The 17,111-nt window shown below is 47.7% G+C and overlaps 1 protein-coding gene across 5 annotated transcripts in view; it reads right to left on the bottom strand.

Annotated features, from left to right (window-relative positions):
• Positions 1-4,058: 4,058 nt before the first annotated feature.
• The window catches only part of Atp2b3 (ATPase plasma membrane Ca2+ transporting 3), a 73,881-nt gene continuing 60,828 nt past the window's right edge, over positions 4,059-17,111 (bottom strand). For 3 of the 5 annotated variants that reach the window (XM_037199328.1, XM_028888587.2, XM_037199329.1), the window contains one exon: positions 4,059-7,204. In XM_037199328.1, coding sequence (XP_037055223.1) covers positions 6,884-7,204 — 321 coding nt within the window. In that variant the 3' untranslated portion in view covers positions 4,059-6,883. Of the gene's footprint in view, positions 7,205-16,067; positions 16,188-17,111 lie in introns of all 5 variants that reach the window. The other 2 variants (XM_028888589.2, XM_028888591.2) reach the window with 2 other exon arrangements.

The following is a 17,111-nucleotide window of genomic DNA, read 5'->3' as shown; positions in this document are numbered from 1 at the left end:
AGACTTCTAACATTCCTTCTAGGAGGGCTCACAGTAGTGGACCTGACAAAAATCCCCTAGGTCCTCTTGCCACCCATTCTTAGACACCATTGATCTGCTTTGGGAAGTACAGGTCACCCTTCCAAGCAATCCAGGAAATGGGAGGGAGGAGTGTGCATCCACCTCTGTCACCTCTGTACCTCTGTACCTCTGTCCACTCCTTGTAGGCCTCTGCTCCTTACAGGCCGTTTGAAGGATACTTGCTCTGTCACCCACTCTGCATCTTATACGTCCTCATCTTTTCCTTCTTAGCCTTTAACCTGAATGAATGGTTGTGACACTGTACAAACGGATCTGTCTCTGAGTCCCACTGTCCCAAGAGTGTGCCTTTTCCACTGTACCCACCCAGCGTGGCTGAGATACCTGGAGGAGACCTGTGGCAGACCCAGGGCCTACGGCAAGGGCTCTGAGCATGGAGTGAGGGCTGAAATCCAGCCTGTCCTTCTGCTGTCTGCTGATTCCAATTGTGTTGCCTGTCCCATTTTTAGCATTGACTGCCCTGTCTCCTGTGCTAACCATACTTGACCAGACTTTCAAGACAGATGTTCTACTCTTGGCTTCTTTATCTTCCCCAATGGGCTTTTGAGCCCCCTGCTCCAGGCTTCAACTTCCAATGATGCTCCCTGGGCTCTCACATTTACTTGTTTCTTGGTGTGCTTAGGCAAGAAGCCAGGGCAAGTGCTCTATCACTGAATTACACCTCAGCCCTGTACCCATTTCAGTCCTTTGAGCTCATCCGACTTACAAAAAGGTGTTCTCTCATCTCTCAGAAGACTAGCAGTGGTGGATGATGGGACTGTTCAGACCATAAAGAAGGCCCTATCTGCCCACATCTCCTTCAGTTTGCTCCACTCCCCTTCTCAGGGCCTCTGTAGAGCATAGAACAGGAGACACAGTAGATAAACCTCACCAGAGGTTAGGATAGGCACCCCCCCAGAGTGCCCCCATACAGTGCATAGCACCTAGAAACCCGATTATTTCCTTTCCTGCTGATTATCAACAGTTCCTCTCTCTCCTTGGGACTCAGTTTCCACTTTGTAGATTGAGCTGGTTGTACCAGATAACCTGACTGTGACTGCTTTTTTAGAATTCTCCCATATGCTGTGTGCCTGTCACACTGCCCAGGAGTGTTGCTGGCCTTACTTGCTGTTATTTGTGTGCTGCCCTCTGGGCCTATCATCAGCTCAGTGCTTGTCACTTGGCCCATGGGACAGTGAGGAGAAGGTCTTCTTGTTTCTAGGCATCAGAAAAGTAAAGACATTGTTATACTCTGGGTCTTTTGGATTTTATGTTTTACTTCCTTTTATCAAGACTTTTATAAACAAAATGATGTAGGTTAAAGAATTGCAACCTTCCATCTCCTTTATTTTAGGTTTAAAAGGTCAGCAATGACAGACCAAGATAAGCTATTCTAGAGCCTGAAGCTTCCAGGATTGTGTGGTACGGAACACATCTTACAGCCTAGTGATAAGCGGCTGAATCTTACTTAGCCCATGACCCCAACGGAATGAGGAGGAGGGCAACCAGGTCCTGGTAATTGCTTGGCCCTTTCTTCCTGACTATGGTGCATTGAGTTTTGTTTCTCAAAAGATCTGTCCATGTCCTCACCCTGAAATCTGTAAGGGTGGCCTTATTTAGAAAAGTCTTTTCATATTTGTAATCAAGCTAAGTGGGGCCACTATGGTGGGCTATGATCCAAAGGATCAAACTACTGTCCTTGTAAGTGAAGAGACATAGGCAGATATGCACATGACAAGGCCACATGAAGACAGGCAGAGGTAGAGGGAAGGGTCTATCAGTCAAGTAACACCTAGATGGATAACACCAGAAAATAAAAGAAAGATCTGGAACACATTCTCAGGGACACATCCTCAGGGAACAAATCTTCAGAGGGAGCTTGGCCTTGCTAATGTCTTGATTTTTGGACTTTGGGCATCTAGAATTAAGAGAGGATACATTTCTCTCTCTCTCTTTTTCCCTGACCAGTGTGAGGAAGTCTGCCAAAACAGCTCCAAGACATCCAGACCTCCTAATTCCCCAGGCTGCACTGCTGTGCTGTGTTCTTGCTCCCAGCCATTTGACTAAGGACAAATTCATGCTTTATGGGCAGCATCACGTCTTATCTCGTCATGTGGAGCCAGTTGTGTTGATAGGGAATCTGTCTTGTCTAGACTTCCTTAGTCTTATGACTCAAGCTGTGCTGCTTGCCTTTTTGCTGTGGAAGCAGAGGCTTAAGGGATCTTTGGAAACATGTTACTTCTTTTTTGCTCTTGCCCTGGAAAATTGTCCTCTGGTGCTAACAAATATAAAAGGACATTTTGTGCACCAGATAAATAGAAATACAATGAAGAGAGCCTGAGAGATGGTTCAGTGGTTGGGAGAACTTGCTACTCCTCCAGAGGACCAGAGTGAGGTACCCAACTGCCTGTAACTCCAGCTCCAGGAGATCTGATGCCCTCTTCTGGCCTCCACAGACATTGCACATGCATGCACGTACACATAGGCACATCAATAGAAATAAATCTTAAGGAAAATAAAACAAATATCATGAAGAAAAGTTGAAGACAATATGCAGAGTGCTGTGGAGGGGACTCATTGTACTGTGACCATGGTGGTCATTTGTAAGGCCTAATCACAGAACTATCTATGGGGCTCTTCCTGGCCCAAAGAGGGTGCCACAGAGCGTTGACATCTACACGCAGACTTTCAGAGGGATCTGGAGACGGTGCAAAAGAGGCGCTAAGAGTAAATGAACGTGAAATGTTGGGCTTTGATTTTGTGGCTTTAGGACAAAGAGGAAGTCAATGATCAGAACTCAGGTACATTAGTGATGAGGACGTAAAATGCATAGATGCTGTAGAAAAGCAGTCTGATGGGGCCTTAAAAAGTTAAACATGGGCTGATGAGCTGGCTCAGTTGGTAAAGTTCTTGCCTTGCAAAAATAAGGACCTGAGTTTGATCTCTAGAATCCTTGTTAAAAAAAAAAAAAAAAGCTGGGTGCTTAAAATCCCAGTATTAAGAAAGCAGAGACAGGGGGAAAACTGGGGTTTGTTGGTCAGCCAGACTAGCCTAATTGGTGAGCTCTAGGCCAATGAGAGACCCTGTCTCAGAAAACAGAGTGAACAGTACCTGAGGAATGATACTGGAAATTCTCCTTTGGTCTCCACCTTACACACACACACACACACACACACACACACACACACACACACACACACACATGTGAGGCCATTCACACCTATACATACATGAACACACATGTGCATATGCATGCACACATTAAAACAATTACCATTAGATCCAGCAATCTTGTGGCTAGGTATATATCAATTCCCAAAGGAAAACAGGATCTCAAAGAGCAATTTGTGCACCCAGGTTCATAGTAGTAGTATTCACAATGCCTAAAAGATGGGAGTAGTCCAAGCATTTGTGATTGTGTGGATAAACCCAGCATGTCTGTGCAAGCAATGGAATATTATCCAGCTTTAAAAAGGAACAGAAGGTTGACATCTACTACAGTATGGATGGCCTTTCAGGACATGATGCTCACTGAAATGAGCCAGTTACAAAAGGACAAATACTTCTCTCATCCTACTTCTAAGAGAGGCCTTGTATGAGAATGCTGCAGCCAGATTTTCTGACAGACAATAGAATAGGCGACTGGGGAGGATGAGTGGGAAGTTGGTGGGAAATGACATAAAGTTTAAGTTTGGAAAGGTGAAAAAGTTCTGAAGACAGAATTGCCGCAGTTCTCCCATTGACATATTGAAGGACACGAACCTGGATATTCACAGCATGCTTTACCTGGTCAAATCAGTCAGTGGGAGGCCCCACAGGTGGGGGAACCTCTTGCCTACGGAACCAGTGTTCCTTCTTGTCATAGAACCCAGCAGGGCAGCAGTCCACAGGGGAGGCCATGCTTGTGACTTCTCCTACCTTGGTTCAGTGGCATGCAGGTACCTTTGTTTGGTTCCACATGGGGAGTTACCAAATAATAAATCACTCATGTGACCCAGACCAAGATTGTAGGGGCCTTTCATATTTTTATACACAGAAAATTTGGTCTATTCTTTAAATTAAGAAATTCAACTACAGACTTTAATTTCTTATGCATCTGTGATGTTTCTTATTAAGATATTTTGTTCATTTTTATAACAAGCAGATAAAAATGTAAAACATATTTATGAACTGAACACAGTTGACCAAGCCATTCCGTACAGTATAATGCTTTATAAAGAGAAGCTTCCAGTGAGACAGGTCTCTCGGTCTGAAGACTGTACAAGAACCAGAACAGATGATGTCGGGTTCCAGGGCCTTTTCTGAACCCCACAGCTCAGCACAAAGGCAGCCTGGGTATCACACAGTCGACATTGACACCAGGCAACTTTACACAGCAGCATTGAGGGTTGGCTTTTTAATATATAGTTGTCATTTGCTCTATCTGTGTGTCTACAACAGAGGATGACAAGAAGCCCATGAGTGTAGCTAGACACAGCTGACCCGCTTCAACTGCAATCCTCCACATGTTGATTTCTTGTTGAAGAACACAAAGACCCTCAGCTAGCCAAGTTGCCCTTTTGTTGTGGTGGTTTAAACAAGGACATCAGGGAACAATTTACAAATGGGAAACATTCTCAATATGCCCTTTAGAAAAAAAGGGATGGCTTTAAGTGATCTGTAGCTGGCATTTTAAAGTGGAGTTTCTCTTGTAACTGAAATTCTTTTGCCCGAGATGTGACTATCCTGTTCAGGGGTGACATGGCATTGGTGTGACCAGTGAGGACAAAGCACATTTCCATTAGATTTTGTGTGGATGCCTGGGAGCTGAGACAAGCTTTCTGTGTGGTAGTGTGGGATGGGAGTGGGGCAAATGCAGCTCCTGAGGATGTCTGTCCTTACCCTCCATCTCTCAGCTCACATCTGTCTCCTGCCAGAAAACCTCGGGGCCAAGTGACAAGCATGTGTGGGAGTGGAGTGAGATTCTAGACATCTTTCTGCAAAGTGTGACACTCATAAGTTCAGAAGGTGAAGGAACCTCAAGGGCAGGATGCTGCCCATTTCACTGGTGTCATTATGGGTGTCCAGATTCAGGACCTAGAAGCACATGGGGAGGGTCAGTTTTCCACTAGAAAGAGACTCATCAGCTTGGGCTTCCCTGCAGGGCAGCAGACATTAGACCTCTCACCTCTGCCTTCTTCCCCCAGGTTATCACTTTTTCTAGGGAAGCAGGCTTGGCACAGCGGATGCCCACACTGATGGGATAGGTTCCTGGATCCCAGACCTTGCTTTCCTAGCCTCACCTGCCTAGGTGGGCCCAAGTCCTGTAGACCCTGTGCTTAGCCCCCCACAGGCCTACAAGAGCCACCAGCAAGAAAACAGCAATGACAACAGTAATAAAGGCCATTTTCCCATGAGGCTCTGTTTCTATAGTGTTGCCTTCTGGGTTGTATTTTCCCTGTGGGCAAGAAGACCTGGGTTGGAAGCATGCTTTGGTGGGTGGCACGACCATGACTTGGGAGACACGGAGGTGGTCCTTTGAGTACTCACTGTCATTTGCCAAAGCACAAAGTGCAAGTCTAGAGGAATGACAGAGATGAACCTGGACTGTCCTTGCAGTTGGCATCTTGATTTTGATGACCCCTCTTCCTCAGGTGGCCTTTGTAGCGGTTAGGCCTGGTGCCTGTCTCTGCTCTTTCACAGCTGTTCCTAGGGTTCTTCATGCTTTCAAACTTGGACAAAGAAAGCCATCAGCCAAAATGAAGGTGTTGGAAACGAAATGGGAGAAAGCCAAAACTAAAACCTGCTTTGCTTTGTACTGGAGGGGGGCGGGGGGCTACTGTCATCAATACTTTGGTATTTTCCTTTTAAATAAAATGCCATTGAAAAGTCTTTTTCCTCTGTAGGCAGAGGTCTCAAAGTGCAAAGGTTCTTGCACAACACATTCCAGACTACCTCCTCTGGAATCAGCAGGGTCAAGCATGGACATCCTCAGGCCAGGTGCTTGGGAAGGGAAGTACAGTACTGAAAGGATGTTCTTGCAGTCTTGTTCCCTGAAAAGAACCTTGCTACATTCAAAACTGAAACTTCAAAAGGAAAACGCCTGGTGAGAGGAATGGAAATATCATGCCGATAAATAGTTCCTTATTCTTTAAATATGCATTTGCCATATATATATGTATATGCATATAGACACACATACATATAGACACACGCACACACATGCGATTTGCAGATGGGTCTAGTGTGCTTTGCAGTAGAAGGTACCTTTGCAGGTGGCTCCCTCCGGTGGCCGGTCTGCACAATGACTTCCTTTTGTGTGTGTGTGTGTGTGTGTGTGTGTGTGTGTGTGTGTGTGTGTGTGTGTTATGGTAAAGCTCCAAATAGGCTCAGCTAGCCCCTGCCATGCTGCACAGCCCAAATGGTGAACACATGGTGGAACTAGTGTTTTTTAAAAAAGAAGCATCAGTAGAAAAAAAAAAAGATGGAAAGTGCATCTTGTCTCATGCTCTCTTTTTTTTCCTTCACATTGGGTAAAGAACTTCCTCTCCTCCCTTTTTCTTCTTCCTCCTTCCTCCACCTCCTGGGAGCCTAATGAGAAGCCTCGTGGGGCCGTGCTCTTATCGAATGCAATTGGCTTCTTGAAAATACCACATAAGAAAAGTCTTTAGCCTCTTTAGCAGGTTTTCCCTCTTTGGCAGGTGCAAGGTTCCCCTCTCTGTGTGTACATGCACATATGTGTGCATGTGTGCATGTGTGACTGTGTGTGTGTGTGTGTGTGTGTGTGTGTGTGTGACTGTGTGCATGTGTGCATGTAGGTATGCATGTGTGATGAGAGAATTTCTGGTTAGAGGGATGTCTCCATGCTGTGGAGTGGGCTCCCAGGCCTGGAAGAGAATGCTGAAGAGGTAGCTGACTTAGTGGCATGCGTGGTCAGGTAGATGCCGCTGTCTATGGCGTTGTTGTTCTGGTTAGGGGGTGAGGGAGGCGGGACCCTCAGGCGTTCTTCATTTTCATCCACATCCGTGTCATCGATGAGCGGGATGTTGTGGGTGTAGTCATTGATCAGAAACTCGGGCGTTGCCATGAAGTTATGGATGCAGCTCTTGGATTCCGGTTTCTCAAGGCCTTCATAAAGGGAGCTACGGAATGCTTTCACCACCCGGATCTGAAGTGGAGGGGAGGGACAGACCCCACATAGGAGATGGGAAGGGCAAGGAAGGGAAGAGAAGGGAGAGGAAAGGGGAGGGAAGAGGGGAGAGGAGAAAAGAGGGAGAGGAAAGGAGAGGAAACAGTCAATGGGTAGTTGGTGCTGGAAAGTTGTGCCCACATCAGGGGCTGGCACATTGCGTGATGAATGTTCACACACCGGGGGACTTGTAGGGAATGGGGTGGCTTTGCTAGACTGTGGTAAGGGTTTACAGGTCTGGGCCTTGGTGTTGAAAACATTCTGACAGGTGTAGATATCCTGGAACAATAGGCTGATGCCTGCTACCTTCCTGGTCCTTACCCTGGGAACAGGAATGGCTTAGGTGACACCTGAGGTCTTTGCTCAATTTGAATTCCAATTTGGTGGAAGACAAATATACTGAGATTCTCCAAAGAGTGTGCCAGTGGCCACTTCTGCACCTGCATCTTAGTTCCTCCTTCAGGGGCACACCACACACTTGAGTTCCCATTTCTGAAAACTTCTCAAGCCTCTCTAACATTGTTGTTCCTGCCTGGCCCTCTTTCACTTTACCAGTCTTGGCCTCCAGGTTGGGGCCGGTGGACTCTTAGGCCCAAAGCTCTGGTCTATCCCTGTTACTCTTCTTCTCTGTCCACATCTCTTTGTAGTGCTGGAAGCCATCTAGGAATATGGCAGAGCTCTGGGCCTAAGAGTCCACTGGCCCTAACCTGGAGGCCAAGACTGAAAATAGCCACACTTGGATTTGCATGTACCAAGCCTGCTCCTATTCATCTGTCTTGATCTACTAGTTATCCTCATGGTCTTCTTATAGCTCAGTGACATAGCTACGTGTGTCTGATTGGGTCTGATTAAAAATTGGTGCCCTCAGCAGCCCTTTGCAATACTTTTCTGGCCCTTTTTCTCCAAATCATCTCCCTCCTCTTCTCCTCATTGAGCTTCTGTTCAGACAGCCCTGTGCTTTGCTACATGTTCCTTGTCCATTCTACTCTTGTCTTCAGTTCACATCAGCATTATATTCTGCAAGGAAGTGCTTCCCACAACACTTGGACCTCCCCGCCACTGTGGCCACATGCTCTGAGCCAGGCTTGCATCCCCTCCAGCCTCCTGCATCTCCTGCAGGACAATGCTTTAGAACTTGCTGAGAATCAGCCTCTTCCTTCTCTGGCTTTTCCATAGTCACTCACACACTGACTCCACTTTCATTACGTTTTCAAGCCACAGAACAGCTGCCACTCTGTTGTCTCCCCGGCCCCACATACAGGGCTCCTTCCTGCTTCTAGACCCACAGGCCAATGAATAGGCCTCTGCTAGATCTCACACAAGCCAGTGCCAGCACTGCTACCCATATCAACTGGCCCTACTGCAAAATCAAAGCCAGTCCTGATGGCCTCCAGGTAGTGTAAAGGACAGTGGAAAGATTGCCAATTCTCCAGGAGGGTAACTGGGTTCCCCAGCTCTAGTTAGTCTTTCGTTGTGTGAAACATTCTAAGTAATTTCAAGGAGCTAGGATTTAGTTTTCATGGTTTAGGTAACATATCTGTAAACTCTGGCAAAAAAAAGCGAATGAACCCTGAACCTCTTCTGGTTTCGTAAATAAAGTTTATTGGCAAGCTGCTGCTATGCCCATTCATTCACATACTGTCTGTGGCTGCTTTCATGCTACAAGGGCAGGGTTGTGCAGTTGCAACAGAGACCTGGCCTGAAAAGCTAAATATGTTTATTTGTTGGTCCTTTATAGGAACAGTTGACAATGAATCATCCAGGCTACAGTGAGTCCCTTTCAACCCTCCAGTCAGGATCTTAGGGCTGACAACTCAGCCAGGTCAAGTACAGTGCTCCTAAATCACTCTAAATGAGGCAAACCTCACAGCCTTTGGAATGGAAAGAAGTAAGCCAAAAGGCTCTAGAAAATTGGGGTTTCCTAAATCCACATCTGAGGTCCAGTTAGGATTTTTTTTTTTCTGTCAGATTGTGGATGGCTAGTTGTTCTTCAGGCCACTATTTTCAGACTGGTTGCTTAAATAGGCTTAACATAGGATTTGAAAACCATTGTCAATTTTAGTGAGAAGAAAACAATTCACTTTTTGTATCTAATGCCAATGCTGCTTCATTAATTAGGTTTTCCAGGGCAAGACTGGAATGTTGGTGCTGGGAACGTCACCTAACTCCAGCTGTCAGCCGTACCATTATGTCACAAAAAAGAGAATGAGTTGCACATTGTTTCCCTTGACTCTGGGAGAATCTGTCAGGTCTTTCAACAATGGCCAGGTGACTGGCCACAACATTCTCTTCAATTGGACCTCATATGGTCAGGCCAGACACCTGTTCAAACCTATCCATGGGTCTCAAGTGCACGGCTCAGCGCCAAAGTCTTTCCCTGAAGAGAGAAGCCCTGGCCACAAGACAACCCTCATATGCTGTCATTGCCTCTTGCAGCCACTGCTGCTCTGGTCTGTTCCTTTTGCTTCCTCCTTCTGCCAAATCCAGGGACAGAGTTCCCAATGTACCAACCCCTGGGAATCACATGCATGCCATGTGTGAATGAGTGCTGTGCCTCTTGTTCAGAGGGCCACCCACTCCACTGTTTTGAGTCATCTTGAGGGTAACATGTGAGAGTGAGTCAGCTTTTTCTCCAGCTTCTTTCTTCCCTGCATTGAAATCTGTGGCTAGAACAAACTGGTTTGCTGTTGATCTTATGATTGGGGTATTTTCAACCACCCAAAGGCTGTAGGGCACAGGCACCCCCTGGGAGGCTGATCTCAATCAGCAAAGCAGCAACTGCCCAGGAGAGTGGCCTGTTCTGGAAGGCAGGACTTGTGCCAGGTGCCTGAACGTATCTCCAAGACCCTGGGATTCCTTCTTTCAGACCTGGAGTTTGGCATTTCTGGCCAAGCTGCAGCCAAGGCTGAGCTGAGCCCATGCCATGCCCCAGCTCACAGCCTCCTGCTTGGGTTTCTCAGTGTGCTATGCTCAAAGGTCCTCTACCTCTACTCTTCCCCAGGGCCTTCAGCACCCTCAAAGCCCATCAGACCACCTAGATGTCATCAATGCTTTGAGTACCACATCCATCCAGGCCTCCTTTTTACATCTCACTCCTACTGCTCCCAGGTGTCTCTGTTGGAGGCCCACTGGAATTCTCACTCTCCCATCCTCACCAGCTCCTAGCCCATCCTCTCTACACACTTCACTATCAGCTTGTCCAATGGGACCAATCCCTAAACATCTCACCAGTGTTCCTATCCTCCTCCACTACAGCCTCCATGTGCTGTTTGAAAGCTGATGTTCTTGTTTGCCTTGGGCCTCCATCCTGCCTCTGTGCCTGACACACAGCTTCTGACTAAGAGTCTGATGACCCTATGGTGGCCTGCAATGTCCCATGTCCAGATGATGTTTCCAGGCTTTTTGGTCACCGAGTCAGACCTTGTCACTTCCCTACCTGACTACGAATATTCTTGTAAGCGACGGAAGTAGCCTGGGTGCTGACTGGGGGTAGGAAATCATTGAACTTTAATTTACAGCCCATTTACCTGTAGGACAAAGGATTTTTTGTGTAATTGTTTGTTTGTTTAAGACAGGCTGGTTTCAAACTCCAGATCCTTGTTTCAGCATTGCCCCCCTACCCCGTGCTGCAGTGACAGGCATGCACCACAAGATCCAGTTCTGCAGGATAATTTTACATAAAAGATGTCTCTAGGAAAGATAAATCACCCACACATCACCACTTACTTGTTCGCTACCCCATTTCCACAGTCCCATTCAGCTGTTGCTTCACTTCAGCAACACATCACGGCTAGTGTCCCAAGAAGACTTTTGATACTTTATTTTTTGCAATGCAGTCTCTAACCAAGCAAAGTACTTGGTGCTCCCTCAAGCTCCCCTGAAGTCCCTCCTAACCACTTTCCCCTTGACCCTTCCCTAATATTCAGGGGCTGCTGCCTACCAATAGTTTCCATTGCACCTGTCTTCCATTTGCTCTCTCAGCTCCAGATGTCGGTGTCTGAGTCATATCTCATTCCCTTACATATCCTCAGCTCTCAATAACCCACCATTCCCTCTCTTCAAATGACATCCAGAATCTTCCACTTCACACACACCCATCACCACCATTGCCGTGACACCAGGTTCAAGCTGACTGCTGCAGGGACATTTTTTTAATAGTCTCCCTGCTACCCTTATGCTACCTCACAGTCTATCCTCCACGTGGCAGCTGGTTAATCCTTTCCAATGCAAGGAAATTACTAGCTGCATTTCCCACAGAAGAAGACCCATGGCTCCAACCAAGAGCCTGCCTTGGGGTCTCTCATTCCATCTCTTTTACTAGCTCTAGCCCCATCATGTTCCTCTCACAGGGCATTGTCTGTCTGTTCTACCACAAAGAGTCAGTGGCTTAGAGGCCTCAGTAAACCTGAGGACTCCCTCCTCACCTTTTCAGTAAGTTCTACCCTGTTCCCCCCACACACAGTCAGTAACAATAGTTATTTTCTCTTCTGTCTCCTCTCAGTGGAAGCTAACCATTCCCCAAAAGATAGGACTTTGTCTGTAGGGTTCAATGGAGGCCCCAACATCCAGTGAGCTGCTCATACTCAGCAGACAGTGAGTGGGTATAAAATATCTGGTCCGTCCTTGCTTTTGTCTCCGATGGGAGTGTCACCCTCGAAAGTTCTCCACCCACTTGGCTGTAGTCAGGTAGCTGAAGCCATCTGCAACAAGTAAAGCTCCCAACCCCAACACCTGCTGGGCTCTGACCAAGTCCTAAACCCTCAATCCAACATAGCTTCGCCTATATCCACTATAGCTGCCTTTCTCTTTCCATACCAAACTCAGAGAGTCTGTCCTGAGTAACCTGGAACCTAGAATGGCACCCCTAATGCTTTGAATGATCCCTTCACCTCTCCTAGGAGGCCTATGACCATCTACAGTCAATCCCTTTGATGATCACCAACTCCTGCCCAGAGAAGACTCACAACGTCTCCTCTCCATATGGCTCAGACAGCAGGGCATGCAGAATAAAGACTGCTAACTTGGCACAGGACTGGTGGATATGCTGCAGACCAAACCCCAGTTCATAAGCTGCAGTAGGAAGGAATCGAGGATGCTCTAAAGGATGGGAGCTTCAAGCCTTCTCGGGTTACACATGTTCTTGTCTAAACTCTCAAGTGTGTGTGTGTGTGTGTGTGTGTGTGTGTGTGTGTGTGTGTGTGTGTCTGGAGTTTCCATGTGGATGGTAGGCTGTGGGTGGAAGGTAGAACAAGAGTGTAAAAGCTGGGAACTAAGTGAGAGATTTGAGGGAAGGCTCATCCCAGTAACAAGAATGAAAAAAAAAAATAAAATGAGAAAAAAAAAAAAAAGCAAAGGCTCCTGAATCACAATGGCGAAAGCAACAGTAGAAAAATGCCTGCTGCCAGAGAGAAAGCCAACCTGGCCACTGCTACCAGAGGTCCTCCAGGAGGTTTGCCCATGCTCTCTGCTCTCTCTCTCAGCTGCTAAGGCTCATGGAACTCACATACTTCTGTCTGACTCCTTCTTCACCTTTCCATTGCTCTTTCCAACCACGAGTCCAGAACCTTCTTGAGAAAAAAGACCTTTCAGGTGCCTTGGCATTCTAGCCCAGTAAGTGTAAAACTGAGGAGAAGCTGACTGGTTTTTTAAGTTGCTTCAACTGCCTTTGTAAATTACGTTAACTGTCATGCCCTGCTCAGGACATGGGAAGTCGGCTGGCTCCTGACAGCAGCAGCCTGCCCCAAGCATTTCTCGTAGCCAAGGCCAGCTGTAGTGGTGGAATGGAGTAAGGGTGGGCAGGGAAGGCTGGGGTAGGGAGGGCTAGAATAAATTCCAAAAGCTCTCGGTCGCTGGCTGTGTGGCAGCACTCACAGCACCTACCTGCAGGGCCTCAGAGCAGGGCTGCATTTCGTTGTGTGTTTAGTGATTTCCTGGAAGCTTGTTCCCCTGGGATTTAGCCTGTAGTTCCAGAAAGGGTAGGACAGGGCCCTAACAAGAGAACTGATTGATGCCTTTCCTAGTGGGGAGCCAGTGCCCAACAGCTACAAAAACGCCGACACACTCTCACAGGAAACAAACCCAAGTGGGGTGATTTGCCTCAATATTGATTCATATTTTGACAAGGGAGCAAACTTAAGACTGTTTTCCAGCTCCTTCCTTGTTGAGTGTGTGAGAGTGTGATGAGCATGCCTTCCTGGGCTCTGGAAATTTATGTCCAAGCAAAGCTGCAGGGGCTTACCTGGCTGGCTTTAGCTCCCTTCCCCCAATGGGTGAAAGATTTCCATGTTGCAAAAACCCTTTAAAATGAAACAACTGTTGTGATCAGTTTCCAAATTCTTCATCAGAACCTGGAAGAAGCCCCTCTGGTGATATGGTGCTCAGATCTTTGCTGTCCTGCGTCAGAAGGTATCTTATCTCAAACTACTGAGACAGTAAACATTCGAGTATAGAGGCCCAGTGCTGCTACCCTAAGGACGGCCTGGACTTGACTGCTGGCTGAATGAGAGGTTCCCAGGGTGAAATGAAGAGGAATAGACTTTGGTGTTTGGCTGGAGAGGGTCAAGGGTGTCTGTGTGTTCCCATGGGAAAGAGACACAAAAGAACTTATGGGCGCTGGAGCCCAGAGAGGCTTCAGTGATGCCAGGATCCAGGCTTGTGTTTCCAAAGATCATGCTTCTTCAGTTCCTACTAGGAGGGAGATACTTAGAGCTCTGTTTTTGTTGCTTGTTAGCAAAGCTGGATGACTGCATAAATCCCTCTCCAGCTACCCTTTTGAGATTCTTGATACTCACTAGGAGAGTGAAGTCCTGCAGCCTTAGTGTTTGAGAGTGTGGCTGGGGTGAGAAGGGGCATGATGGACACCCACAGAAAATAGGATTTCGAAGCTCCATTGTTTCCTGAGCCATCCAGACAGGCTGGCCTTCAGGTAATGGTCCAGGTCACAAGAAATGAGGTGGCAGCCATGAGGGGAAGACAAAATACACCCTGAACCCAGAGGATTATTAATGAAATGGCTGTGATGGGGACAGCCTTGAGGTCAGGCAAGGGAAGAAAAATGGCTGAGTAGGGTAGAGGCTGCACAGGCCTTTCTGGAGCTAGGAGTGAGGAGGTCCTGGCCAGCTCAGACTGTGCAAAGGGAATGTGGGGATGTGAAGGGACTCTTGTGTCCAGAATCATTAGCAGGAGAGGGGGGGAAAGGAGGGAGGAGGGAGAGAGGGAGGGAAGGAGGGAGGGGGGAGAGGGCGGAGAGAGGGAGGGAAGGAGAGAGAGAGGGAGAGGGAGAGAGAGAGAATGCATGTACAGTGTGGGACACTAGAAAGGATGAGAAGAATATATTGAGTCCAAAGAATCCTGGTCACCTCTCCCTCTGGTCACTGTTTGCATTGGCCCCAGTGCACCGGATGAGTGACTTTTATCCCTAGAGAGCCTAAGGCTCTTAGTGGGAATACCTTTCAACAGGAAGCTTATCCAGTACCCAAGAACTACAGGCACAGTCCTCTGGACTCTGAGTGGGTGAAAGACAATCTGGCCTGGAACAAGTGAAGAGGATGGAAAATTTCTCATATATGGGACCATGGCTTCTCCTTAGGAAACCTTGTGACCTCTAGGGATAGTCAGGACAGCTGTGGTCAAAACACCTTGCACAATGTTGCATGTTTATCAGGGGAGCTCCATCATGGCCTTCACCCTGCTTTACTTTCAAGCAGCTTTAGTTCTCTGAAGAGTTCCAAGGAGATGGGTAGGGTGAGCTAGTGGCCACTCTGCCAGGCCTGCCTGCCTATGGGGTCCTGGGTAGGTCCTTGCCCTTGTAGACACCTGTCTTCTCCTGGCTTATGAGGATGCATCACTGGACGCAGTGATTTGTGAGAGCCCTCAGAATTCAGAAGTTAGGCTCTGAACTCTAGATGGAACTGCTGTATGTGTGGCAAGAATAAATTCTGGCCAGTGGCTTCCAGAAGCAAAGCACATCCCACTTGAAGTTGCCAGGTGACCCATCCTGCTTGTTCCTCCATAGTGAATCTTTCTTAGGCTGCCTACCTTGGTTTGTTGGGAAACGGGACTCCTATACCTCCACAACAGCTCCCTCCTCAGAAGACCCTGCCACTGGCCTCTCACATCTGCTTAGGTTCCCCTGGAATGGCTCCTGAACAAACAGCAGGAGGGTAGTGTCTCTCCCACTGTACTTACCAGGAACTGTTGGGACCCAAAGGTGGGAAGGAGGGGAACAGATAACCATGAAAGGAAGGAGGGAGAAAAGCAAGGTACTATGGGCCAAGGAAGAAAATAAAGACCATCTTTAGGGATGAAATAGGAGAAATGGGGGCTGAAGAGGCAGTAGGCTTCAACCTAGGTAGTGGAGACAGGTGAGGAGGGGCCTCAGAGGCTGATCGGCTCCAGTGAGAGCTAAGACCAGAGCTTTGGAAGAGGCTTGGGGGGGTGGCATACATAGAAGAGTCTTGTCAACTGCCCTCCCCCTGAGGCAATAGGTGCACAGGTTGATGGATGGATAGACAGACAGACAGGTAGGTAGGTAGAAAGATGGGAAGTACAGAAAGATGATGACATTGAAAAATGTGTTGGAAATCAGTGGGGAGAAAAGGGCTGAGCAGATCTATGTGTTCTACATCCATTCCCCATAGTGTTTAGAGGAAAGAAGTTGTTGTTGCCCACCTGGGCATGGCCAAGGTGTGCTGGAAGGTCACGGGCCATTCTATCCTTAACTGATTTGGTAGAGCCTCCTACTGGCATGCAAACTATCCCTGAGATCTTTCTTGGTCCCATTTGGGTATGCCAGGAGCACTGGCTGCTCTCTAGACCAACAGTGACATGTGTCAATCCATACCTGTGGCCCAGGTGGGTGATCCAAGGGGTGTACAAGCTGGAGGTGCATGTGGCCTGTCGTTTGGAGAAGGGATGTCTGTGCACATACATCTATGCTGTTCCTGAGGGGCCCTTATCCTTTCTGTAAAAGGCAGAGCAGCCCAAAATAAAAGCTTAAGGAAGAGGAGGGGCACCTCCCACTGGGGACCTCTCACCAGTTCCTAAAAAAAAATAAATAAAAGAAAGAAAGAAAAGAACAGAAAGCAAGCAAAATGAAACACGAAGAGTCTGTGATGGGAAAAAGGTGAAGTAGTTAAGGCCTTCCGTCTGCGTGGGAGTGTCATGTTCCCGAAGGGAGCTGCTGGGAACTCACTGGAAGGAAAGGAAAGACTTAGCATGGAACCATCCCAGCAGGAGCCCTGGACTCATACTCGAAGGTTTACTGTTCACTTTTTGAAAACTCTTGACTTTGTTACCAAAAGTAGGCAACCCCCATAGGAGTGACCCCCGCCTCCATGTGGTTGCCTGCATTCTCTCCTGTTGGGGCACTGTAGGTTAACAGGTTCAGCAGTCTATTGTCCTCTTCTTTGTCTTTATAAAAAGATGTGAGCAATTGTGGAAGCTTCTATCTAGTCAGGCCAACCTCAGGGCTCTCTTCAAAATGTGAATTGCATGGTGGGAACTTGTCATTGAAATGTCCTGGCTTCTCTGAGGAAGGAGTAGAGAGGATTGCACAAGATTGGATTCATATCCTCCAGTACTGAGGCCTGTTTGGAAAGAGCAAGATGCTTGGGGACACACAAAACAGCACCTGCCTGGCCTCTGAGCTCCTGTTATCAGGCTTCCTCTAACAGATCCTGGCTCAGGGAGGGGCCTACAGGGCAGGCACCAGCTGCTCAGGAGAGGCGCTCTTGGTCACCACTGAGCCCACCTGGGGACTGGAGACAGGGGCATCCTTTGGAAGCCACCTCAAGGAGAATGCTGGAAGTTGTCACTTTCTTCTCCAAGGAGATTAGCTGGATTCTTCTGCTGCAAATGATACCACACTGTGGGCCTTTGCCTACCC

This window comes from Peromyscus leucopus, chromosome X, assembly GCF_004664715.2.
Source record: "Peromyscus leucopus breed LL Stock chromosome X, UCI_PerLeu_2.1, whole genome shotgun sequence".
NCBI lineage: Eukaryota > Metazoa > Chordata > Mammalia > Rodentia > Cricetidae > Peromyscus > Peromyscus leucopus.
This window is presented reverse-complemented; position numbering and strand designations above follow the sequence as displayed.